The following is a 27,325-nucleotide window of genomic DNA, read 5'->3' on the forward strand; positions in this document are numbered from 1 at the left end:
ATTATGGAATTTGTTAATAAATTCTTCTTCTGTAGTTCAGAGGTGTTTTAGCATAAGGAGTCCTTTGCTTTGATTTTATTTATTAATTAAAAGTGAATAGTTTAGTGATTCGACCAGTCACAGCATAAGATCACCACATGCACATAGATAGGTCTGTCCAGAAGTTCTACTTTTCAATTCTTCAATTCAGTTTCAATCAAAAAGGCTGAATGAAGTAATTTAAAAATTTAAAGAATATTATTTTATTAATAATAAATTGAAATGCAAATGTAAAAAACGAAAATTTAACATATTAATTGAAATTTAAACTTTAAAACAGTTCAATAAAAAAATGTGCCGACGCAACCGTAAAGAGTAACAACAACACAACAACTTTTGCTGCGCGTATTTGCTAGGAAGAAGGCACGTGATCGATCAGCACGTGACCATCAGGCCCATCGTATAAGAAAGTAAACAAATACAAATAGTTATAGTAATTAGCATATACTTATACTAATAGTAATAAGTGGGGGAAACTCTATTAAAGTAACTGTAATAGCAAATAGTAACTGAAAACTGTATGGATGGTTTATATGTTAATTTAATACATTCTCAAGATAATGCATCTAATGCTAATCGCAATGAAACATTAGAGACATGCATGTTTTTATTATCGTACGATTGACAGCCATTCTTACCATTCTTAGGACCGATTTATTGTTGGTGTCGATTGTGTCAGTAAAAATTCCGTCTTAGTTCATTTTTACATTAGGTTTGTTTACATTTAGTTGCTTACTAAAAATTAGTTTTAGGTGTCAGCCCCAAATAGAACGCTTGGCAAAGAAATAGTTAGTTGAAGAAAACAATTCCGTCTAATTTCCATTGTTAGTTAATTTAATTAATTTTTAATTCGAATTAGAAATGAACAAGAAGATGAACGTCCTGATGCACATGGCGCATGATCACTTGGAATTTCGGTTGCAGGCAATAATTAAATTTATTTCTTGATACGTTTTTATATAAGTTTCGTTTATTTTTTTATATTTTTTTATTTATTTTATTTTAATATTGTATTGTGAGTTACAAAACTCCGTTTTCATTATAATACTTTCTTATCACTTTTATAATAAGCTATGTATAACAGTAAAATAAGAATATGTTTGGTTTGTAAGTATAGAAGAAAAAATTAATGTTGATTTTTTTTCATATTGAAAATTAATGATATAATTTTAATTTATAAAGCAAAAAAATTTTTTGATAGGAAATCCTATCTATCTCAAATCTTATGGGAGTTAACTTGAAAGAAACTATTGATAAACATGATAATAAAGTATGTATGTGTGTATGTATGTATGTATGAATGTTTTGTATTGTTTATTTATTTAGGATAGGATAAAAATAAAATATTAAATATTTACATTTCAGAATCCATTTTTAATTGTTGACAACATTCTTTGTGATGAGAAACTCATAGTTGATATTGTTCAAAGATCTGTCCTTATAAAGTGTGATCATCTTATTGTTTTTTTTTTCTTCAAACAAGTTTATTATAACATTGGTCTCACTGGATTGTTTTATTTAATTAAATAAACATGGTTTCTTATCTGAAAATTTTAATAAGATTGAGTTTCTTATGTGAAAATGTTAATAAAATTTACGAAAAATTTTGTTTTATCAAATTAAAAAAACCATGTAAATATGATTGACAGATCAGCAATTGAAGTTTGGGTGCAAGCAGTTTCTTACTCATCATTTTATAGCCAGTTGGCTTCATTATCACCAGAAGTTTTGGTAGAAATTTTGTTTTCTTTGTGGATATTAAAAAGTAATTTATGTAAATTGTTTTGATCTATAACATTTTTTAGATATTAATTTTTGTCAGTTAGTTAAAAGTTGTTAGCCCACAAAAGATTTATTGACAGTTTTTATATAGATTTTCTGTTTATATTTATAATTAATTATTTTAATTATTTATAAACATTCTATATATTAATACAGCCATTATAATATTTATTGATTATATGTTTTATTTATGAATTTGTTTAACAGAAAATCATAAACAATGCAAGTAGTAGTTTCAGAATAAAAGTTGAATCATTCAACAAGCAACTCAGTCTGCAGGAAAAAATTAACAAAATTGAGGTAACCCTAAAGACAAAAAAAACCTAATCTTTTTGAATTCAGAAAAAAAAATTTAGCTATAAAACCTACAACATGAAAAATATTTAATCAAATTACTTTTTCTGATTGATTTTTCATTAAATATAAACTTCAGCAATTAACAAGTGGGCCAGTAAACTTTGGAGGCCAAATAAACCTAAAAGATGGTTGTGATGTTACGTACTGCCTTCTTGAGTATTATGAAAGAGTTAACAATCAGTCTGCTGAAACACCAAGCCAGATATATTTTGGGAAATGGGTATGTCTTATAGTGCTCTTATTCATTAAATATTTGCATCTATTTTTTGTTTTGTTTCTGTTTTCATGCACAAAATTTGATTGAATTTATAATAAATTAAAATGTATAGATTTTTTCCCATTTTTATAGATTTGCGATAGCCAAAGAGATGTTCTGAAAAAATACAACCTCAGCAGCAGAAAATTCATCGGTTAGCTTTAAAACTTTCAGTTCTAATAAAACAAACAATTATGAATTTAAACTATTAAAAATATTATTTTATAAATTTATAAAAAATTTATTATTTTTCACAGGTAATACTTCCATGGATCCTACCTTATCAATGATCATGGCCAACATGGCTCATGTTAGAGAAGGGTCGCTGGTTTATGATCCTTTTGTAGGCACAGGTACATGATTGGAAATTTAGAATTTTATTGATTAAATTTAATAATGTTAAATAAAGTTTAATAATAACATTTGAAAGACATCGGTTACAATTTTTGTTGAATTTGCGATTTTGTTAAAATACAAAAAAAAAACGTATAGGGAGTTTGTTAGTGTCATGTGCCCATTTTGGTGGTCATGTCATGGGGAGTGATATTGATTACAATATCATCACGGGCGTTGGTTAGGAGGTTAATCTCTTTTATCACTATAGTGTATCATCTTTATAATTATTACGTGTTATCATTTCATCATTCCACATGATATATTTTAAGTTATACGTTAGATTTTTGTAGAAGTTTTTGCATCATCAAGTGTTTTTATGAGAACAATGGTAAGCCTATGCAACTGTTTCCATGCCATTTTATAAAAGATCTTGATCAACAGACAATGATCATTTAATAAATGAAACTAATCTTAATTTGTATTAATTATGTAAATATTTTATCATTATTTTAAATGAATGCTAATTAATTTGATTAAAAAATAGTTTAAATCATTAAGACACATATGTTATATGCAATAATAATGCCACCCTTTTTTGCTTAAGTTTTATGTTCGGAAGTCAGAATTTTCAAATTTTTTTTTCTAGTGTGCATTTCAGAATTTCATTTAATTATAATTATCAACTAACACCATTGTCGTGTAGGAAAGTCAAGCAGAGCAGGTCAGAAGTACAGATGTAGAGAGGAATCGATAAGAAACAATTTGAAGCAGTATGGCTTGGAGGCTAGGTACATTGATGCATTCATCGCTGATGCCTCTCTTCACGACAAACTCTGGAAGTTTTCAAAAAAGGTTTGTCAGACTCAATATTTGAATGATAAAATTTATCCTTGATCTACATTTAATAATGAAATGAAATGGAGATTTTTCTAGTAGGCTTTATAGAATTATATGAAGATTTTTTAATCTTTCATTTTTAACAGGGGTTGTTTGATGCTATCATCACAGATCGTAAGATTATTTTGGATTTTTACATCTCATATGTTTCACTGTTATTAAATTTTCACTTTTGCTCCCATAAGCACCTTATGGCATTCGAGAGCCAACAACTAAACTTGGTTTTAAAAAGGAACCCATTGACGACATGAAGCCAGAGATGTTAGTTTACTTTACATGCGTTAAATGTTTTTTTCAAATATGCACAAATTCTTGACTGCAACTTTTTCAACAGAGAAGAGAATCACATCCCGTGCAAGAAGAATTATAATTTGAACGAAATTCTCTGCGACTTGTTGTGTTTCGCGGCTAAATATCTAGTAGAAGGTGGTCGCCTAGTTTACTGGATGCCAATATATAGGAACGAGTTAGTTGAATTTGTGATAAGTAAATTTTCGTAAATGTCAAAATGTTCATTGGATTACGTCATATCATGCTAACTATCTTTTTAATTTTTTATTAAAACTCAATAAAATCTTTGAGGTTTCATTAAAAATCAGCTATTCAGATTTAAATATTCCGCAACACGAACGGTTACGACTGGTTTCAAATTGTGAACAAGTGTTGAACAACAGGGTAAGCAGGAGAATGATCACGATGCAAAAAATTATTAGCGTGGTTAGTATTCTTGTAGATTTTAACGTAAATTATGTTCATTTTCATAAGAAAAACCAAGCTATATTTCGAAATGCAAGATACATATTCAGCAAATATTCTAATGCAAACTGTATGATTTTAATTTTAAATGATTTCTTTTGAAAAATTTTTCAGAATGATGATCTATCTGATGAATTCTCTCAAGTAGTACTGAAAAAAAATCATTACGAAAAATCTTCATTTAGGGAACGTTATTTTAAGCATACAACCAAGCCTTAAATTTTTTTAATTTTTAGGTCAATTTCTGTACTGTACGTAATGAACTTTTAGGTTATTTTTTAAAAATATAATGCATACGTAGCTTTACTAAATAATCTAAATACATCTCCAAACTCACCGATTTTACAAACCAAACTTCAATACAACAACAAGAATAATTAAAATTCAAACTTTAGAATTTGAGATTAAAAAATAAACCAAATTTTCCAACTCCATCTAAAAAGTTTTTTGTTGGAGAGATAGAGACTGGCTGCCTTAGCCATTTTTACATTTACAACCACTTTACAAACACTTCCGTATCATTCAAACTATGTGTACGTATTGAATAACATGATTCATCTTAAAATAACATTGAGTTTTGGTTGCAATAGCGTTGTTAAACAGTTGTTTAAATGCATTTCATCAAAAATTTATACTTCAGCTAAAATGATCGCCGGTAAATACAAAAAAAAGTAAAACAGTTTCAATAAATACAATAAATATTGCAACTAAAGGTAGCGAAGAAGTCAGTCAGTGACTGGCTGGGTAGTGGATAAAATAAAAATTTATAAAATAGGCATGTCTGTATAATGATGAGGATGTAGAAATGAATACATGCAGTTGAATGATCATAGATAAAAAACAATCGTAGTGCAAACATGTTGTAGCATAATTAATACTTGAAAACGTTCTAAACAAACACAAAAATTATTTTTCATAATAGAAAGAAAAATTTCAACCTATTCAAGTATTGGCGTGCCGATTACGGCTATGTTTGATTTGGGAGTCAAAATGTTTTTAAGATTTAAATACTTTTTGAGATTTTTTTCAATACAGTAATTGCTATATAAGTAAAAATTGCTCAATACGGTGACACCACGTTCTTGACTAGATAACAAGTATAGCGCAAACAACATATCCATGGCTGAGTATTATGTGTAAATATATATGTATGTTTGAATAGTTATATATACTGATCAAAGCTGAAAATGCTGTGATATTTATTAATAATTGTATGTACAACAGCCTCAATTCTAATGATAATTCTAATGATATACACATGTATATATATATATATATATTTTCCCGAAATATATTGATTAGCTTGTTTTTAAACAGTATAACGTATTTATTTATATAACGCATCTTCATCTAAACATGTTGTTTTGACGTGTGATGGTGTGCATGTATGTTTATATGCGTATGTTTTTGTTTGTATGTGTATATATGTATAAGCATGTATGTATAAATATACATACGTGTATGTGTGTGATTTAGTATTTTTGTTAGAAACGGTACAGATGGGAATGTTTTTTTTATACAGTATAGCAGATATACAGCTTATAAAACATACATTTCACAATATGCCGTTAACTAGATTTTCATTATCAATAGAAAACTATCGATGTTACCATCGCGATAACCATCATCCTCATTTGATTTCTTCGTGACCGAGTTCATACTCCGTAGGAGCTGTAGACAGGTTGTCCCGGATATCGATGATCTTTGGTTCTGCCCACTGTTGAAGTTTGCTTGAGGCAAATATGCCGTAAAATATGGCCCCAAACAAGTAGATGACTGCTATCAGCAAAAAGACCATCTTCCATTCCACCAGAGCCTGTCAGAACAACAATAAGTGAAATATCATTCTTAGATATCCATTGTAAAGTCATTTGCTGTTGTCAGTGATATCATTTAAAAGAGCTGTAGCTATTATTGATATTCATTTGTTATATTTATCATTTGAAGTTAGTCGACGTTTTTAGTTTTTGATTTATAAATCAGTTGACGTCACGAGTCACGAACGACCATGAAAAAAATGATTTGGACACTGACGCTAGCCCCTTGTTGCCATCTTGCCATCAGAACATAAATTTAATAAATCCAATGACTTGTATAATTTTTTTTAATTATTATCATTGTTACAAAAAAGGAAATGTATCTCAGCTCACGTTGTTTTGAACAATGCTGCCGGCTACTACAGGTGCAATAATTCCAGGTATGCTGGCAAAAGTGTTTGAGATGCCCATCACGATACCTGCGTACTGGAAGTTAAGCCCGCTCGTTAAAAATACATCTAAGAAAGAATTTTTACATTATAAAACTAATTAAAAGCATTGAATCATACAAGTTAGTAAATGCCATTTTCAATAATGCTATATGAAGAAAATTTAATGATAAATCGAACATTCAGTTCTTTAAAATACATTTGACAATAAACTTGCCTGTGGGGCAATGTCCAACATGTTGGCACTGAATCCTGACCATGCGAATCCTCCCATGCCGATTGCAAGCGTTAAACAGATAACAACCGATGCAGGCGTCATTATGAAGGTCATTGTTGTTATCAACAGGGCTTGGCACAAGAATGCTAAGCAGATCATATTTTTTTGCTAGTGCATGCGCTTAACAATATAATAGTAGAAATATCAACGTAGGTATAAGTATAGAGTTTGAAAATTGAGAAGAGGTTAGCGAGCATCGGAAGTGTACAGCTGAGTCGAATTATTTTAGTACATTTCTTGTATGGGAAGACGAGTTATCTACTAGTACGAACGAATGAAGCAAACCTGTACAGTTGAAGACTTTCCTGACAGCAACCGTCGACAGTAACCTTTTTGATCTCAAGTAATCAGCCAGCTGTCCTCCACAAATTATGGTAATGCTCATAACCAGGTAGGGAATGGCAGATAACATACCGATCTGGGAACAATGTTATAATATAAAAAAAAGTAACACTAATGATTGTAATAAGCAATAATTTTTAAAAAGCATCGTTTAATCACATTTCATAAATTAATTCAAACAAACTTGATACAGATTATAGTCCACCAGATCATTGAGAAAAGTTGGCAATTCCGTCATCATTGTATAGAAGCCCCAGTTTTCAGAAAAATGAGAAACAGTTATTGCATAGAGCGGTAATGAGGTAAATAATGATTTCCACGGAATGGGGAATTTCTAATAAAATTTAAATTCATTTCCAATAAAAAAAGTTTTCAGAAATAAAATTTGGAACTAGAATTTAAGACCTGCTTTTGCATGTACGACATTCCAATTGTCTCATTCAAGTAGTTGAGTTCTTGAGGTGTGATTGAGGGATGTTCCTCTGGATATTCAGTGATCAACATAAACCACAGCACAACCCAGACGAGTGCACATGTTCCTATTTTCGAAAAATGTTTCGCGCCTATGAGATTACTACATTCAAAATTTTTAATCCTAATTTGATAAATATATCCAAATCCAATACTACAATCTTTGCCAGATCAGAAGGTTGAAAACAAATATACGTTTGTAGTAAAAATAACGTGCTTAGTATGTTATAAATGTGGCAGGGGTTTGATTTTGTACCAACCAAAGAAGTAGAAAATGGCTTCCCATCTGATGAAGTGAGCTAACAATCCAGAAACTGGTAGTGCTAACATCATCCCAAAATATGAACCTTATTAAAAGTTGTTATTTTTTTTATTTTTTTGTTTACTTATTTTTATTTATAAACATAATTTAACTGACTTATACATGAACTTTTTCAAAATCTAACAAACCACTAAGAGAAAAACTGGATAGTTTACTGCATTCCAATGGTGGTGCCCACTTGCTCCAAATTGTGTGCATGGAAGGATATGTGACTCCCTGCAAGACACGTGTAAATCAACGCTCAACTATCCTTACTAATCCAGTGTAAAATATAAACGCAACTATTAACCTCAAATAGACCTTCCAAAAACCTAACGACTATCAACAGTTGGAAGCCTGCATAAGATGCAACAGGAGTCAGCAGAGTTAATATTCCAGTGCTCAACACTCCAGCTCCATACAAATTTCTTCCTCCAATGCAAGATGCTAGCCAACCTGTTTATATATTTGTACATTAACATTTGTATTATAAAAATTGTTATAGAAAGAACTTTTTATAGCGTAAGCGTAGTTTTAGCAGGATGGCAGTGAATAAAATATTTAAAAATTGAGTCTGATGAACATACCTCCAGGGAGTTGGGTGATTGCATAACCCCAAAAAAATGAAGCAAGCAGTAAGCCTCGAGTTTGTGAGTCCCATTGAAAATCAGATTTCTTTTCAAAAAAATTAAAACAAAATCATTATCATTGTACCCGATTAGCAGCATAATATTAATTTTGTTATTTCATTCAAAAGTATGGGATAACATTCACTGATCACATACACCTCACAGTGCAACATTGTTAGTCAAAATTTATGGTTGCATTGATGTTTGAAAATAAAATCACCAAAAACACTGTTTGCAACACTGACAATTGATGCATATTTATTGACACTAATTAAAATAATGTAATAAGGAAAAATAAAGAAACTTCCTACTAACTGTGACATTTGTACCACTTTGAAGGACTGTATAATTGCTCACCATGGCCACAATTGCCACACTTAAATTTGTTCTCATGCAATAAAGGTTACCTGCAATGTGTAAAAAATAGAATACAATGATTATTCATTATGTATAATTGTATATGCGTGGATTTTACAGCTTTAAATATTTCTGGCATAGAAATAGCAACAATTATTCATCAATGATACTAATCCAGTAGGTAATGAATCTGGATAATAAAGTTTCAAGAATGTATACGTCATGGTGATTATTAAAAATATTTTAACTTCAAAAAAATTGATTGAAATTGTCTTACATAATTAATCGCCAGCTTAATTTAGTCAACAGAAACATTTTAACCAAAACACTCAATTTAAAGAAAGATACTTACAAAATCCAAGAAAGCCCATGAAAGACAGTATGTACCGCTTGGGTATTTGACATTTCTTGCTCAGGTTTTCATTGGAGGAATCTCTACTAAAAAATCTTTTTATCGCAATCTTCTCGTCAGAATTCTCATTACCCATCATTTCACTGATTTGTATTTCTAATCAGTTTTTTTTATTTCAGCAAAATTTTACGCTACCATTGAGCTTGAACAATGCGGAATATTCAATATTACAAAAATTCTAAGAAAATCCTGTCATATTTGTTTAAAAACCAAACAAACAAACATATGTTCTGTCCGATTCGCAGCCTACATCTACCAATGTATTTGCAAGCATACAAGCAAAACGCAACGCAGTGTTCAACACGCATTGTATATATATATACTCATAATGTATGTACGTTATTATATATACTTATTTATAGTTGCATTTGTATATATATATATATATATACGGATTGAATGCAGGGATTGTTGGTAATAGAAATAGCACTCACTTCATCAAACAACAGTTCGATTGATCTGTAAATTGCAGTTTTCATAGGACATCTGTCGCATGTGCGCCTGTTGTTTTTCTGAGGATTGAATGACGAATTCAAGAAATGAAATGCAGAGGCAGAGGTTTGCGGCTGACGTGAACATAATGGCGATAATGGCGTTTGCATTCTTGTACACGCATTTCGTGGTTTTGGTTGTGTCATATTTTTATTTCGTTGCCTAATTTTACTAATCCTGAACGAATGTTTCGAGCTATTCAGGTGTGTTTGAAATTTGGAGAAAAAAATCAAGTAAGGATTAATCCTAGCATATAATTTCACTTGACTTCAAAATTGTAATAGTTAAAGAAGTTTAACATTTGTCAAGTCAAAAGCGTATTGTAATATTACATGCCTCTGCAGTGCATGCGAAAGTCAGTTCCATGTATTTTGTTCTGAATATTAACTTTTAATATTACAAAAATCATTGACACACCGACATTGAAAATAGAATAACGGCAGACAAATTTCACTAAGCCTACAAACATCTTCACGTTTCATTCTTAATATTAAGTTATCATGCATGAGCGCTGATATATTGAACTGGCATGGAAATAAAACTGTCAAACACAGAGCTCATACGAATCTTCTCCTACGTTGTTGTTAATAACCCTCAATAAACGACATACATACATTTGTGTGTCAATGCAAACAACACATCATACGCGTGAATCGTACGTACTATAGTTACGCATATCAGCATTTGAAACAGGCGCTGTATCAACGCTCAGTCTTCAACTCTTCAACGAAAACCAACTCACCGAGTAGGATATGCAATTACCAATACATACTTATGCAAATTTGTTTTTGAAGGTTGTTAGTAGGTAAAATATATAGGAAATAAAGAAACGCAAAATTATTCGCACTTTATAACAAAAATTAACAAGAGCTAATTGATCGTAATTTTTACACAAAACTAGATTTTTTTTAATTACAAAAATTTTGCCTCAAATCTACCCAAACATTTGAACACATGCGTTGTTTGCACTATTTTATTCTAAGACAGTTGAAATAATAAGTTAATATGATGTTGTTCAGCCAGTCTTAGGCTGGCTTACCAAATTAATTCATTTGCTTATAAGTTCAGATTTTATGATATTTGAATCGTGCCTGAGCTAATATCGTGGACAGGATTTTCAGATGAACTTGAATTATAATGTTAAATAAGTGGGTTAATTAGGTTAATTTACGTTGTACATTTGATGTTTTTTAATATTATATTTAAATACTCTGATTGAAACTACGCCAGTGGTTGTGAAATCATTGATCATTTGATTGATTAATCGTTTTATTGACTGACTGATTGATTGATCATTTATTAATTGACTGACCAACGACTGTTGATTAATGACAATTAACATTTAATTGGTGAATATTTAAATAAATGGCATCCAACTATTAAAAAGAAATTATACGGTAGATATAAAAATTGCTAGAGCAAATGTAGATGACGATAAAGCATAGATATCGTGAATTGATAAACTACTTTTGATTAGAAACTGTGCTATTGTAAAAAAAAATAAGCAAAAAATTAAAAACATTCAGCCGTAAAAAGTCATATCTGACTGTCAAGCCGATTGACTCTTTTAACGATGCCTTCTCAATCGATTAATCGATTGAGAAGGCAACAATTCAATATAATTAACGTTCGTTTTTTAAAAAAGATATTTTAGCATTTTGTCACCGTTATGTGATGTGTGTGCGTGAGAGTAATGTGTCACAAAAATTACTTCGATATATTTTGTTAAAGTTGTTATTTGAACCGAGATAATGAGATAGTGATTGTGCCGATAGGAATCAATTATTATAATAAGAAAGAAGTCAATAATATTACTATCGATAAAATCAAACTGAACCTATAACTGTTGAATAACAAATTGCTAACATTTTTTCGGCCCAGCAAACTAAGACATTTTATGTATATATTGATAAAATATAAAAATATGAATGTGCGCAAGAATGTACCATCGTGTGCACGTGCGTGTTAGTTAGTATTTTTAAATATGTGTGAAGGATTAAAAGAATAAGCAGTATGAAATTCAAAAAGTTAAGTGTTGTTGACTTTGATAAAAAAATGAACATGTCTCGAAAAATCTATTTGATGAATAGGAAAGAATTTAACGTCATATGTCTCATGATTCGAAACTTTATTTCAAAAATAAAATATAAATTCTACGTTGACGTTTTAATACTATGAGCCGATAAATTCCAATTAAAGAATTATTTGCGTGGACGATTTAGAAGCAACGTAGAGTCTTGCTAACAGCAAGAGCTGCTTATAACTATTATAAATTCAGTAGCTCAGCGAGTCACCCATTGTTATTTGCAAGCCACACATTGTTTATTTCAGCAACCATTGAGAACGCCAACATTCAGTCATACAACTGAGAATTATTTCCTCGTGAACATTTCGAACTTCAGACAAAAAATAAACCCATTTCAATTTAACGTTTTCAGTTATTTGCTTCTGCAATGCAATTTTAATTTTCGTTTTAGTATCGTTTTATTAATGGCCTCAGAAATTGTTTCATTTCACGGTAGCGACACTCTCAGACTGAGGTCGAATGTTGCCAGGTTTAAATGCGATGTTTGGACTTGCGGAAAGTTTTTCGCTAATCAACTGTACGACTTCTCTCCAGATAAAAATCGTTTCGGAGAACCAATAAAAACATCCCTAAAACTCTCTCCTAACGGTTTGACGTTAGGAGATAGAATTTTGGACAAGTTGAAGGCAATTGGGGCGCAATATGAACATTTTGATTTTGAACGTTTGTTCGACATTTACCAAGATAGAAAATATACAAACTTGGTTGTTTGTGTCTTGAAATCCAGACTGCCAAGTTTCAAATATGAAATATACACTTATACTGTCAGGAAAGTTAACGACGCAGTTTCGTTTGAGAAACTTTTCAGAGAACTCGTCACTGGAGAAAAATATTTCACTGGCAAATCGCCAGAACAAATTTACGGATTAAATACTTTAAAACTATCAGAAATTAAATCAACTGCAGTAAAACCAACCGGGTCAATCAATTATTCTTCATCAAAAGTTGGGCGTCCAATTTCCAGATCTGAAAATAATTTTGCAAAAACATTGACAAAGAGACCGACTGTCGTTTACACGGGCACCAAGACATCTCAGAGTCAAAATAATTATCAAAATGGATTGAACTATAGACAAACGATTAGAGAATCGAATGCCTTTGAAATATTTCCTCATAATGAAATATCGCGCACAAACTCCAGCACTCAAACGCAGACAAATGGTTTTACGGACAGCACAATTTCCAGCATCGGCTCTTACACCACTAAAACATTTTTGAATAAAAACGGTCTTATAATGGCAGATGCAACGTGTTACGTTGAGAGTAGAACGGACAGCCTTGATTACACAACAAAAGCTCGAGCTTACGTTGGCAAGAAATCAACATCTCCTGCCAGGAACTACCAAAATAAAGTTGGCTCGCAAGTTGAAAAATCATTCGACTCACTGGCAAGCAGACAGCAGCAGGTACCTTCAAGAAGTTATGCAGCGTCCCTTCGAAATAGCTCCAACGATCGAGATGTCATATACGGGAGGGTGAAGAAGAAAGAGAGCCAAACACAAGTCATGACGATCTCGGAAGGCAGCAGCAGTAATTCTTCTGAGAACATCACCATGCGTCCAAGCATGTACAACTACCACACGCCACACTACAACAACAATTACAATGTTTCCAATCGTTACAACAACCAACAACCGATGACTGGCGTTCCAGGCACGTATGACAACAGACGGTCAAAAAATGTACAACCTGCTTCTTACAACGTTGCTGGCAGGACGTATTACTTGCAGGCACCTATTTAGGCTGGAGAATTCAATGACAATGCGAAGAATTTTTAAAGTTTTTTTCAAATCGCTTAATTAACTTAATTAAATTTAATGCAATTTTGTTTAATCACAATTAATAAATTTTTCATGAGTGTAAATATTTTTTTAAATCTTGTTTTAACTTTGTTCCTGCGATAGTGATGATGTTGGCTTTCATTTTCTGTTTAATTTATTATATAAATATATATATATATATATATATATATATATATATATATATATATATATATATATACATATATGTTGAAATAAAATATTTCTGTGAACACTCGTGAGTTGAAAAGTTTGATTTCAATTAAACCTTACACGATTTGGTGAAGTTGAAATGTTTGTTAAATATAGAGCCTCAAGCATAAAAATTGTTAACAGCCATACATGAATTTGGCTTTTACATTCCGCAGGGAGACGTGTTACATGTGCTCGGTAAATGAATTTATTTCCTCCTTTTGAACTTCTTCGACGGTTAACCATTGCACATTTTCAAAATTTTTATTCTTCAAATTAACTGCCTTTGCTGATTTCATTGATTCTAAATCTTTATTGAATGGTTTCATTTCAGGCTGAATTTTGATAAAATTATATTTATTTAACGATAACATGCAAATAAATTCTAGAACAAATCAAGCCTCATGCTTCAAACGAATAAGGATCATTGTGTTAAAATCAGGTAGGCGAGCAAGTTCAAAGAGTAAGAGTGCCACATAACTCGCGTTGTTTTAGAAAACTAAACTAACTCGCTTCGAATGCCATGTGTGCAAAACTCAAGAGTTATCTATCAAGCAGTTCGTGTGTATTATTTGGCGCTTGTGCTTGCGCTCACAAATGTTTTGAAGTCCGTTTGGTGTGGAGATACAGGACTTGTGGTACAAATGTTTAACTACCAAACATCTGAGACATAATTTGTGAACAGCTAGGCTTCGTCATGACGTACAGCAAAAAATAAAAAATATTCACAATTTTAGTTTTCAAAGACGTATAATATAATTTGATATCCGTAACAATTAATCAGAATGTATAATTATGCGGTCTAACCGATTTGGTCCAAAATGCAGGTGCCATGATATTTCTGTTAAGCAATTCATCCCAATCTGAATACTGTTGAAAATTGGTTAATGAATAAATAAAACAATGACATTTATTTGAACAGATTTATAGTTTCAAACCCTAAAAAATGAATGCTTCATGATGTCACTAGCCCCATTTTGACCTGCTCCAAGTCGTTCCAGGGGATTTGTTTGCAGCATCTAACAAGTAATTAATTAATTAATTAATTATTATAATTAATTGAACAATTAACTGAATCAACAATTGTTATAACTTCAATACACCTAAACATTGATGGCTTACTTTTTTTAAAAGATCATAAGCATGTCTGCTGAGTTGGGCATCCATTATTAAAACCGGTAGCACGGTTATGAACTGAACGAAATTTATATTAAATTTATAATAAATTTATTTGAATTTATATTTAAATGTAATAAAAATAAACAAGGAATTATAACTTTTCCTGTTAGCATTGCGTGTATGATCACTCCCAAACTCCAAAAGTCACTCGACCGTCGAGTGATCATGCCAGGAATTAGAAACTCAGGTCCTTGATAAAATCTAGTGCCTGATTTCTCCAGTATTGGTGTGTTATGTTTAACGTTAATTTCAGCCATACCAAAGTCAATCAACTTTGGATATCCCTGACGATCTAGTGCTATATTTTCTAGCTTGATATCTCTGAATTTAAATATATTTGTAATTTCTTTCTTTTTTACATTAAACAGAAAAGTGTGAAAATCCCGACCTGTGTGCTATATTGAGGCTGTGTAAGTAACCAATAGCTAACAAAACGCAAGACGAGTAAAACACTGTCCGTTGTTCTGTAAAGAACTTTTCAATTGCCAATATCACGTTTAAGGTTCGGCCTTCTAAATATTCCATGACAAACAAAATGTGTCCCTAAAAATAAATTGATTTTTTTTTTGTAATTTACAGATAGTCATTGAAGTAATTAAGTAAGACAGTAGCAAACTTTAGTCTGAAAACAGTTGAACATATAGACCACAAATGGGTGCCAGTTCGGACGTAACAGATCCATGACCTGCTTCTCAGAAACCATGACTGATAAAAACCTGCTAGCTTTTTCTACCACTTTAATAGCCACAGCCTTTTTAGTAATTTTGTCCAAAGCTAATAAAATCTATATAACAATGTTTAATAAATTTGCTAACGATCATAAAAAATGTCAAGCTACGAGAAGTGAAAAATTCTAATCTAATTTCTTTAAAAATACGCACTACAACGCTGCTATTTCAATTGCATTTTTTAGCGTCATTTTAATATGATTTAAATTTAAAATTATTCACTTTTTTGAAACGTTTTTTCAATCTTACATTCAAAACTTGGAGTGACACCACTTAGCATTACCACAGGCCATATATTCAATAAAGGTAACAATTTACTGGTTTTTTGGTTTATTTACAAGTGTATTTCAGTATGGTGTTATATTGGCTAAAATATAAGCTCGGCCAACTTGAGATAACCATCCCAAGTTGTTGCACTATATGATCAGAAGTATGAAAGTTAGAAAATTTAGAGAAAACGTGACATCTCATAAAAACATTAATTATTATTGATGCTTTCAATGAAAGGTTCTTACAGTTCCACAGCAACCCTTTCCAATCATGTTTAAAATCAAGTAGTTTTCGATGCAGTATGTCGTTGATGAATTGTCATGGCGTTGTGAACTCAGTACTAAAATAAACAAAAATTTTTCAAAAAAATTTTCTCAGAAAAACTTTACTTCATAATCAACATAAAATTTTTTTGGTTAATACAAAAGCAGTATAATTGGAATAGCATGAAATTAAAAATGATACCAACTCGTTGATGGTGTACCGTCAACTAAACTCATTCTTTCCCTATTTTCATTTGACACTTTCGATTGAACAGTTTCAACATAAAAATCTAGGGCATCAATGTCTTTTTTGTTTTTCATTGGAATAAATTTTTGTCTATGAGAAGGTGAAGTATTTTTATCGAACCTGAAACTCCTCTTCATATTCTCAGCTGATGTTACGGGCATCACGCGATTAGATTTCTGTGACATTTTATCTTTTATCAAAAGCCAGTTTTCTTGTTCTTCTTCAACGAGTTTCATTTCGTCATCGATTTTTTTCAATTCTTTATCTGCCTCTTTCATTCGGCGATATTCTTCTTCTAGCTTAGCAATTTTATCGAGCATTTCTTTTTTCTGTCGTTTTACAATAACCTTCCAAAGTTCATCTTCATCATGGGTCTTTTCTTGCTCGCTATTCGTTTGATTGGATTTCTTTACATCTGTTCTTAAAACAAATTCCGCTAGTCTGTTCATCACACCCAACCCAGTTTGTTCGTTTTCCTTCTTTATTTGAGTAGTGACATCTTTATCAGACGTCTCTATCACATTTTCGACTACATTCTTTTTCTAAAAATTTTGAATGAATTCAGACTTTTTCAATAAAAAAAAAAAAAATCTTTAAAATTGTTCAAAAATTTTTTACTGATAGTATTTTAATTTTTACAATATTAACTCTTAATATATAATTAATTGGAAAACGAGTTAGCTCAGTCAGCAGAAGTGTCATGTCTTGCACTGTTGTTGCGCGATGGATTGGTTTGAATAGTGAAACTGGAAGACTATCATACTAGATGCGCTTATGATACGCTGCATGCGCGTGCATACTTTAACGTTTGTTCGTCGCGTGGAAAGTACCTACAGCTTTTGTGGCACAAAAATTTAATTGCATAAAATGACAAGTTACCAGTTCTGCGTTTGACAAAGCTGCATTGAAAATGAAAAAAGACGTGCCTTTCTTTTTTTCTTGAATAAACTCAGGCAGACACCCATCCAACATTATAAAGTTAATCTTCCTTCATACTAGATTCTTCACTAAATATATTTATCAAAAAACAAACCTTGTATTTAGATGTACACATAGAACAATAACTATGACGTTAGATACATTTTTGTTCGGAAATATTCGAAACACGAATTACCGATAGATGTCATAACACGGGCTTTAAATTAAACGAATCTTAGCAACTTAAACTCAAGTTTGTAAAAATATTTTACTTAGAGTTTCATTTTAAACCTAACCTTCCGACTAAACACTCTACTGGAAGCTTTGTTTTGCAGAGGGATCATCCTGTTAATAGCTGATGAATACTGCAGATAATTTCGACGCTAAAGTTTACGCACTGTCAAAACTTCACGATAACTATTAATTAACTATTAAATTGAATTTGCACCTATCCAATTTATTCATATGTAAAATAAAAAAAATACTTATCAAATCATCCTACATATGGAAAAAGTTGACCAAAACACAAAATGCGCGCTGTGCAACCTGCACAAATCTACCACCCGTTGCGGTTAGAATGAATGTATTCAAGAAAATAAAACAACAAAACTAAAAAAAGATTACAAACCGAATTGAATATAAATGAAATAAAAAGATATATTGAATTTAGAAATTACAAAAAACTACATTTAACTGATAAGCAACATGGTATATGTGTCCATATCACTGGGAATTTCAAGCCACAATGCTACGAATATTAGGCGGATCCTTGCTCTTTCCTTTAGCTGAAAAATTTTAAAAATTGTGATGAACGTTGATCTGGTCACCGTAATCTCCAGTATAAACAAATGAGTTATGGAAACAATGACTGAAATGTAAAAAAACCTTCGGCAACTTCGAGATATATCATCAGGTAGTACACTTGTGTAGGGTAAGGTTGCTTCAAGTGCTGCAAACTCTGCTCGTGTGAGAGGCACAATGGAAAGAAAAAAAACATCGAAGCAAGAAACACGAAATGAGGATCATTCAAAGAAACACTTTTTAAAATAGCAAAGTTATAAATCTATATTGAAAAAAAAAATAACCAACCTTTTGAAGGAAAGTTCGCGCCTTAACGAGGTCTCCATTGATGACAGACACGACAGCCACATTATAGTGCATGATACACTGGGCTCCCTCTTTTGTGTGTGGGAACCAGTTGACATTCTGCAGTTCTGTGTGATTCAGTTAGGATGATTTAATACGTTGGTCAGTTAGGATGATTTAGTAGCAGAACGTACAAAAATAACATTTCCATTCTAGCCAAAAGTGATATTTGTATTTAGGGGTTTATGGTAATAATTAGAGATAATACTTCAAATTAATTTAAAAATTATCGTAATTATATAATTATTTGACCAATTTTCACCGTAAATGATGACTAACTTTCAGTATTTTGCTCACATTTATTTATATTTTCGTCATCTCTTCCTGTAATTAAAATTAGAAAATAACTGTTTAATAAATATATATAAATGTTTTAAGAACGAGAAATGACAGAAAATAAAACTTTTAAATTCTTATTTATTACATCTGTTAAAGAAAGAAGCCAAATAACAGGAAAGAAAAAAAATAGACGGATAAATAGACGAGCGGATGAAAAGTGCTACAAACTTTGTATATAAGCAGCATCACTGCTACTGAATATGTTGATGTCAGAAATATCAGTTAACATCAGATCTGTACTCTCTGGTAACCTGTCCAGTCCAACCAGTGCCTCGGCTTTGTACATCAGAGCCAAGTATCTTATGAGTCAAATAAATTGAGTAACAAGAAAGGAAACATTAATATTGACGTTTGCAAATATCAACAATCAAACGAACGATAGTTACTAGCATAATAGCTAATTAGCTAACAAACAAACAAACAAACAAACAAACAAACAAACAAACAAAAAAACAAACAAACAAACAAACAAACAAACAAACAAACGCTGACTAAATGACAAACCTGTGAATGCCAGATAAGTTGGGTTGCTGTAGCAGCAAGTTGCTGACACGTAGTGCAATCAAATAATTTTTGTGGTGTAGAGCGATGTAACACTTCAACGTCAGTATTGAGCACCTGATTGACGAACATAATGTGCAACACATACAGTAAAGTGGCGGATATATTTATTTGCAGCAGACAAGAAAAATGAAAAAACATAGAATCTAAGAAAAGACCTCAAATTATTAATCTCGTTGATCTTGACTGGGCTAGATGGAGCCATAGCAATGAATAATTCATTTGACCTGTTCGTGAGAGTTTAGTGTTTGTGTTTGCTACTAATTTATTCAATTTGAAAATCAAATATATTGAAAAATGTACATTAAGAAGTAAATGTTTCATTGGCACCACATTTAATAAATAAAAATATTCAGCACTTTCAAAACATTAGCAAGCATGAAATATATTGGAAGATAGTAAAAACTGATACGGTAATTATGTGATATAGAACGATTAGGAACTACCAAACTGCTGAATAAGGATAGGTTTGATGCATTAAATATGGTTAAGCAACATAACATACAGAGCTTGTTTGACTGTGTGACGATTGAATAATAATTTATACAGTATAGATAGATTGAGACTTTAAAAGGAAGCTTAGCATATCTTGCACAAATGTTATAAAAAAAAAGCTGAACATTAATATACTGTAGAGTAGCTGACTCACTGACCAAGTGTACTTACCCAATACTCTCTGCAGCCAAATCATCAGGCAAGTAATCAACATCCGATCCATCAGCATCCATCACATCATCTTCCTTCTTCTTCTTCTTCATCTTCGATTTGTCCACATTGCTGTTTGTACTGTTGAGGCAGAGAAGAGCGTTTTCCAGACACAGTGATGCAAAACCCATTGTTGGCATAGGCATGGCGCTAGAATCCTTAGAGCTAAGTTTGAAAAATTTGAATTTAAAAGGGTGCATGCAAAAAGCCATTGAAGGGAAATCAATTTTTGACGCACTTGTTGAAATTTTTACAGTTGACCCCCTGACCTAAGATGGCCTTCTTATGAGTGGATGAGCCAACAAAGCAATTTATTACTGAGGTCTTCTCCGAGTAGCTATCTCGTTCAAGGCTCTTCATAAAGACAAAATAAAAACATGGCGAAAATTTTATCAAAAGTATAATAATAATATCCAAGCATAAACACACAGAGAAACTAAATAGAATAATATTAATTTAATTTAAAAAACTAAGAAAAAACATAATTAAGCAGCTTCAAACTTGTTTATGGGCCATGACAGAACATTCAGCCAACCTTAACCACAGGCGTGGATTGAACTGATACACCTATAAACACATTGAATACTGCCATGTAGAAATAAGCAACTAATACTTTTTAGCAAACAAAAAAAAGCAATCATTCAGTGACCTCTAAGATCTATCACATGTGTAAACTCTTGGATCATTTATTATAGACTGCACCAATCTGAAAAGAACTTACAAGACAACAACAGAACAAACTCGGAAGTATTGAAATGCTATTACCAGGATATAAAAAGTGAAAAACTTTGGAAACGTGAAACGTTCAGCTAACACCAGAAAAAATTCAACAGCAACTAAAACAAAAATTGATCTAGACTTTTATACAGAACCAGCTAAGCAAATGAAAAAAAGTAAATGACCAGCCAATAAACATGAAGATGCAAGAAGATTCAGAAAAACGTAAAAAAGATGCCAGAAGATGTCGAAGAAACCTGAATGACACCAAGCAAGCAATCAAAAGCAAGCAGCGGTTTATTGCACTGTAGGAGCGTGACGCCCATATTGTACAACAACTCGTAATGCCGATTGTTTGACAGGTTCTCTGAAGATGGTCCTAGAAATTGATAAAAAATAATTTTAAAAAATAAATAAAATATATAAAAAAATAAAAACGTGAATTTATACAGAAATATAATAAAAATTATTTTTGTTTACCAGAGAAGGAAATTTTAAAATAAGCAAACCATTCTTTTTCTGGAGTTCGGTGAGGGCATTCTTATGCTCAACGGCTTTCACTAGATACTTATGTGCTAGATTATATTTCTTCATCTCGAAGTAATTAACTGCAATGTTGTTGGCACAGCACATCAGGTAGTATTTGTTGCGAGTGTCGTTGCCCTGGTGAGAGCTTAGCGTCTTGACCGACTGCGAATACCTCCTCAGTAGCATTTCAAATTGTGATTTCAAAAAGATGCCCTCCTTTGACTGAGCAAAAAAAGAACTACTGATAAAATTAACAACAATAATAATAATATTATATATAAAAACATCATAATAACATTTATCATAATTATCATCATTAAATAATGAATTTCCCCCGATATTGTTAATATATGCAACGAAAATTATTACATGTTGTGGTATGCTGTAAATAGCTTGATTAACATTATTTAACAAATTAAGTACTACACCAGTTTAGTAATTAAAATATTGAAAACTATAATAATATCAGCAAAAATAATAATTATTCGAATAATAATAAATTTTTTTAACCTGAAGTTTTGTAGCATCACCTAAATGTTTAATTTCTTTCGAAAATCCATCTAATGACCTCATCATCAGATGACATTTCATTTTGTACTGTTAGTAGGAAGTAATTCATCAAAAACACACTACTACATTTGTTTATTTATTAATAAAAATAAATGTTAATTATATACATTAGGCACTATAAAAGTAAAAAATCTATGTGATCAAAAGAAATTGTTAAACTAGAGTGTTTAATGACATTCGACAGCGAGCAATAGAAAAAATTTTTTTATTAATTATTTTTAAAAAAAATGTATCTTATATATTTCTACAAAAATAAAAAATTAAAGTAAAGAACCAGTTGAAAAAACCTGTTTCATAATTAGTGTCTGCTTGTTTGCTTTATTCAACTTATCCGAACTTTCAAAAAATTCAATGACCTCAAAAGCTTTGTAGGGCTAAAGGAAACACAATTTTTCTCTAGGTTTATATTTATGAAGAAATAATAATTTTAAATAATTTTACAAAAATTATTCTATTGCTAGAAATTACCCAACACACAGACCTTGAATGATGAGAGGTAAGCATCAACGAGTAGATATATTATTTTCATCAACAAGGTTTCATCTGTTCATTTAAATGAGTTATCCAGCATACAGTAATTAATGAAACATTGAAAATACTTGGTTAAATTAAAAAAGTCTAAAAACCTAACAAAAATATAGTTTATATATTGCGTAATTTATTTACCCATATTTTCACCAAGTGATTCTAATTGTTTGAAACATTGAACTGCTTGTGAATATTGTTTAGTATTGTAATATGTGACTGCCAAGTTGTAATATATGACACAATGCTCAGCAAAGTCAGCTGCACTGTTTGAATTCTCCATTTGGATCTAGGAGAAATATTGAAAAAAATTTCATATTCAAAAAACCAAACTGAATTTCAAATCAGAAATCACTTTTCATGTTTTTATTTATATATATGTCATGTTTTTGTACATATGTCATTTTTCATATTTATAATATATAATATTATAATATGTCATATTATCATTATATTGTGAGAGAGAAGTTAGGTAAATCTTTTCTCCTTATAAGGATTTGCATTGAAAATTAAACTGTCCTCAAGGACCCTTCCACATAACATAAGTAATTTAATATTGTTATAATTATAACATAATTGATAAATTAATATTTATCAAACAAATATGTATGTTATTTTTGTTATAACATAAAAAAATAACAAACTTTTTTAACTATATCTTGGAGAGATGTTTGAAGTTGATTAACTTTGGTCTGGCCAGATTTGTAGTACTCGGCAACGGCCATATTGAGAAAAATTTTTTTATCACTGCCTTTTAAAGTGAGCAGCTTGGAGAGAAGATTGACACTCTGTTCGTAATTTGATTTACTAAATTCGTCAAAAGCTTGCGATGCCAGACCGATTTCTTGCTCGAGGACATTTGAATGGCCGCCACTTGTTGAATGTGAATCCTCGTCGCGTTGCATCTCTATAAAAATTTGTGAGCGGTATGCTTTTTTGTTGCAATTCAGTACTTAGATTGTAAAGAAGATAGTGGATTGAAATTGCCGAAACTGATGAAAAGTAAAAAGGTTCGTAAAAGTGATGTACTACAAAAATGATGGATACCGTAAAATCCATACACACATGGCATACATGTAAAAAAAGGAATGTTTTTGTGTTTAATATTCTTATAATGGCTGTTTCTAAAAGATATATTCAAGTTCAAGCTAAGTTGAAAAGTGGAACCGTACTATTTAGTGAGCGAAGACAATTATGGTAATATTCAAATTCTAGAAATAATTTAATAAACTTATCATTTTGATGTTGACTCCATGGATATAAATATATTATATATATCCATGGTTTACTCCAAATTTCAACTATGTATGTAGACTTCACTTCTTGGACAGTATGCAGCATGTAACACATCCCAGTGAACAATGAAAGATGGGACCTATATAGGTCACAGGTGGGCTGACATATAGGCCCCATGTGGGCTGCCCGTGCAAAATGACCGTCCAATTCACGTGGAACCCATGTGGGAAAATAAGAGAATGTAAACGGGCTTTACATGGGCTAAATAAGAGAATGTAAACGGGCGTTACGTGGGCTAAATGGGCTTAAAAGTATGCACACACACATGTTGGATTTTTTGAAGTATATTTTATTTTGATAAAACTTCCACAACAAAAAATACTACATGTTCAATGTTCAAAAAAATAATTAAAAGAGAAAGTCAGGTTATAAATACTAAAAATAAAATGTTATAGTATAAAAAATTTCATTTATGCACAATTATAATTTTCATCTTCATCTGATGCCTCATCTGAAAAATTTCCTTCATTTGTTCTTACAGATGAATTTGATTTGTTCAACCGAAATGCCTTTCTACCATCTGTCTCGAGCACCAGTCAACCATTTTGCCACTGCTAACTCCACATCTCTTTTCATGACCTCTCCAATTGAAGCATTTTTTGACTGATCCTGTTATATGAATAAAAAAATTATTTACAAAAATTATTAACATAAATTTATTCCGAAAAGATGTAAGGCTGAGTTGGCTAGGAGTCAGCTATCCGAGATGAACCTTCAGTAGCTAAGATAAACATGGAGTACTCCATATGTTTATTGTAGCTACTACAGGTTCATGTTCTCCAAAGCTGAGTCCCTTGGTAGACTCTACCAAGGGATTCAGCCTTGGAGAAATGTGGGGATTACAATGGCTGGAACCGGGCAAGACAAAAAAATAACTTTAATAAAAAAAGATTAATGAATACTAAGGAAAAAAATATTAAAATTGAACTAAAACAAATTGAAGAAAATGGTTTTTAAATTAAACTTACTGTATACAATCTCGAATAATTTTGAACTTCCAAATGGTATTTTCCCTTTTTTCCCAACCATGTTGAATCCAAAGGCTACATCATTTTTCATTATGAGACATCACTCTTCTTATTACTTCATCCAAACTCATAAAAAATTTTCAATAATGCATTTTGTGCTCTTTGGCTAATTTTATATTGTACAGCCCATGTAGCTAGATGCTCTTTGAAAGTTCTTAGGTTGCTAGATGATGACGTGCTGGTTGATAAGCTTGAAATTTCTATATTATTAGAACTTTCACTATATTATACATAAACAAACTGGAGCTTTCATCATTAGCATTATCAGAATCTTGGAATTTTAATATTTTTGATGGCAGACTAAAAGATTCTTCTAGCTGATCGTTGTACCTTTCATAATTTTCATTAGCATCAATATTATTGATGTTCCTAGTAGTGCAATCTTGCTTGTTATTTTGATCAACTAATGATGCTATATTTGTTTCTTTGTTTCTTTCATAGGAATTTTATTAAAAAAATCTTCCACCTTCCTCTTTATGTGTCTTGTCTAGATAAAGTACGCTTGTTATAATCATTCGAAGAATCCATTTTTTTATTTATTCTTTTGTCTAAGTTATGATACTATAAAATAAAATAAATTAAAATATTATTTATACAATAAATTAAAATATTAACAAAGTTAAATTCAAAGAATCCATTTTTTATTTATTCTTTTGTCTAAGTTATGATACTATAAAATAAAATAAAATATTATACAATAAATTAAAATATTAACAAAGTTAAGTTTAAGGTTAATAACACAACAAAGAACAAATCAAAGGGGCATTCAGATCACAAAAAAATTATTTAATTTATTAAATCATTACCTTTCTATCAGTATTCAGCACGCCAAGGCAGTTCAAAACAATTGAATAAAATAACTGATAAATTATATAATTATAATTTATTAATTTTTTAACGCTGATATATCAACTTTAACGCGATGAAAAGGAACAAAGGAACACGATCAAAATTTCCGAGTTAGTATTGAAAAGTAAACATAAAGCGTGGCAAAATAAAGCGATGTCAATCAATCAATAAATTAGCTTATAAAGCGCTATTTCCGCGATGTACAACAGCGCTCCTCAATGAATTTTGAAAACAGATGGGTCTTGAGATCCGCTCTGAACTTCGCAAGTGATGGAGAAGTAGTCAGAGAAGTAGGTAGAGAGTTCCAGAGAAAAGGACCAGAAAAAGCAAAAGCAGATTTGGCAAAAGAGTGTTTAACACGAGTTAAGAAAAAGCGAGAAAAAGAAGACGATCGTAAACCGGGGCGTTTAGGTCCTAGAATTTAAAAGAAATAAAACAACAGTCATAAAAATAGACCAAATTAAGTTGATAAAAACATAAGTTTAAAACATTTCATAGTATACCATAACATATAAAAAACATTTAGCTTTGAATCATCACATATTTTAATTTTTGGCTACTAGCCCAGATAGCCCATAAGGGACCCATGGTTGTCCAATATAATTTTTAGAAACCTTGTCCATTTTATTAATTATTGAAAAAAGCATTATATTTAGAATTTTTATTCAAAATGTTCATTAAATATTACAATGGAATAATAAAATGTCACAAAATTTTGAATTTTATATAGTTGCAAAAGCCTACACAACCCTTAATGAGCCTTTGTGGAGCCAATATAGGCTTTCCTATACACATAAAACCCGCATTTTGCCCACAAAACACCCATGAGGGTAATCATTTGCCCATGAAGCCCATATTGGACCAATAATCTCATGTTCACATGGATGGTCGGTTTCATCTTCCATGCGGAATGACGAATTTAGTAAAAATTAGCGGAGTATAATGTATGTGGAGGTTTACTTAACAACAAACACGCTATTGAAAGCAGTTAATGAAATAGATATTTTAATCTATTTTGAGTGAAGACATTTGAAAAATTTTTATCCGTTTTTTAATGTCCAAACAGTTTCTAAATCATAAAAAAAATTTGAGCCGCGAGTTTGAACAAATAAAAATAAAATGGAAAATTAATGTTTTTTGATGAGTTAGGATTCTTCTTCTTGTTTTGAGACATGGTCCTCTTCAGCCTGTTTGAAAAACAAGTCATTTTCTTCAAACTTAATAATTCGACACTCGTTTAATTTGTTCACCGTTAATGTGAACAGTTTATTTAAGATAAATACGAACAACTTCTGTATAATTTAGTATACATTATGTAATCGCTAAAGTTTTATTGAATTTTATTTTGTTTAACTATTTGTGTCATCGTAGCAATAGAAGCTTAGAGTTCATCTTAAGCAAAAGTTTATTCAGTTTTATTTTACAAGAAACCCGACGAAGCTAGATAAAACAAAATTTTTAGGCGCTAA

General features: G+C 31.0%; 6 protein-coding genes across 6 annotated transcripts; 2 read left to right on the top strand and 4 right to left on the bottom strand.

Annotated features, from left to right (window-relative positions):
- Positions 1 to 1,686: 1,686 nt before the first annotated feature.
- Positions 1,687 to 4,375, top strand: HELRODRAFT_132449 (hypothetical protein; the record flags this gene model as incomplete). The annotated part of the gene is made up of 11 exons (XM_009021441.1): positions 1,687 to 1,790; positions 2,049 to 2,121; positions 2,255 to 2,398; positions 2,528 to 2,588; positions 2,692 to 2,787; positions 2,927 to 3,007; positions 3,474 to 3,622; positions 3,754 to 3,781; positions 3,853 to 3,928; positions 4,002 to 4,133; positions 4,267 to 4,375. Coding segments are annotated over 11 exons (1,053 nt in total), but the record flags the coding sequence as incomplete, so codon positions are not given.
- Positions 4,376 to 6,053: 1,678 nt separating this feature from the next.
- HELRODRAFT_65417 (hypothetical protein) lies at positions 6,054 to 9,494 on the bottom strand (the record flags this gene model as incomplete). Its single annotated transcript, XM_009021442.1, has 12 exons — positions 6,054 to 6,239; positions 6,574 to 6,659; positions 6,843 to 6,992; positions 7,192 to 7,324; positions 7,433 to 7,582; positions 7,654 to 7,787; positions 7,980 to 8,066; positions 8,170 to 8,257; positions 8,331 to 8,476; positions 8,608 to 8,695; positions 8,965 to 9,056; positions 9,359 to 9,494. 12 exons carry the CDS (start codon positions 9,492 to 9,494, stop codon positions 6,054 to 6,056), a joined length of 1,476 nt encoding a protein of 491 aa, XP_009019690.1.
- A 2,906-nt stretch (positions 9,495 to 12,400) lies between these two features.
- On the top strand, positions 12,401 to 13,738 carry HELRODRAFT_161535 (hypothetical protein; the record flags this gene model as incomplete). The annotated part of the gene is made up of 1 exon (XM_009021443.1): positions 12,401 to 13,738. The coding sequence occupies one exon, from the start codon at positions 12,401 to 12,403 to the stop codon at positions 13,736 to 13,738; it is 1,338 nt and encodes a 445-aa protein (XP_009019691.1).
- Positions 13,739 to 15,285: 1,547 nt separating this feature from the next.
- HELRODRAFT_152146 (hypothetical protein) lies at positions 15,286 to 15,908 on the bottom strand (the record flags this gene model as incomplete). Its single annotated transcript, XM_009021444.1, has 3 exons — positions 15,286 to 15,487; positions 15,555 to 15,709; positions 15,783 to 15,908. Coding segments are annotated over 3 exons (483 nt in total), but the record flags the coding sequence as incomplete, so codon positions are not given.
- A 2,260-nt stretch (positions 15,909 to 18,168) lies between these two features.
- Positions 18,169 to 23,664, bottom strand: HELRODRAFT_188650 (hypothetical protein). Its single transcript, XM_009021445.1, has 16 exons — positions 23,328 to 23,664; positions 22,825 to 22,972; positions 22,640 to 22,701; positions 22,446 to 22,532; positions 22,099 to 22,185; positions 21,570 to 21,810; positions 21,318 to 21,439; positions 20,582 to 20,697; positions 20,305 to 20,508; positions 19,797 to 19,865; positions 19,582 to 19,695; positions 19,246 to 19,376; positions 19,018 to 19,062; positions 18,682 to 18,806; positions 18,478 to 18,550; positions 18,169 to 18,377 (listed from the first exon to the last, which is right to left on the bottom strand). Exons 1-16 carry the CDS (start codon positions 23,586 to 23,588, stop codon positions 18,328 to 18,330), a joined length of 1,935 nt encoding a protein of 644 aa, XP_009019693.1. The 5' UTR covers positions 23,589 to 23,664; the 3' UTR covers positions 18,169 to 18,327.
- A 335-nt stretch (positions 23,665 to 23,999) lies between these two features.
- HELRODRAFT_161538 (hypothetical protein) lies at positions 24,000 to 25,038 on the bottom strand (the record flags this gene model as incomplete). The annotated part of the gene is made up of 3 exons (XM_009021446.1): positions 24,000 to 24,180; positions 24,513 to 24,588; positions 24,948 to 25,038. 3 exons carry the CDS (start codon positions 25,036 to 25,038, stop codon positions 24,000 to 24,002), a joined length of 348 nt encoding a protein of 115 aa, XP_009019694.1.
- Positions 25,039 to 27,325: the final 2,287 nt, after the last annotated feature.

The sequence above is a fragment of the Helobdella robusta genome, assembly GCF_000326865.2.
Source record: "Helobdella robusta unplaced genomic scaffold HELROscaffold_3, whole genome shotgun sequence".
Classification (NCBI taxonomy): Eukaryota; Metazoa; Annelida; class Clitellata; order Rhynchobdellida; family Glossiphoniidae; genus Helobdella; species Helobdella robusta.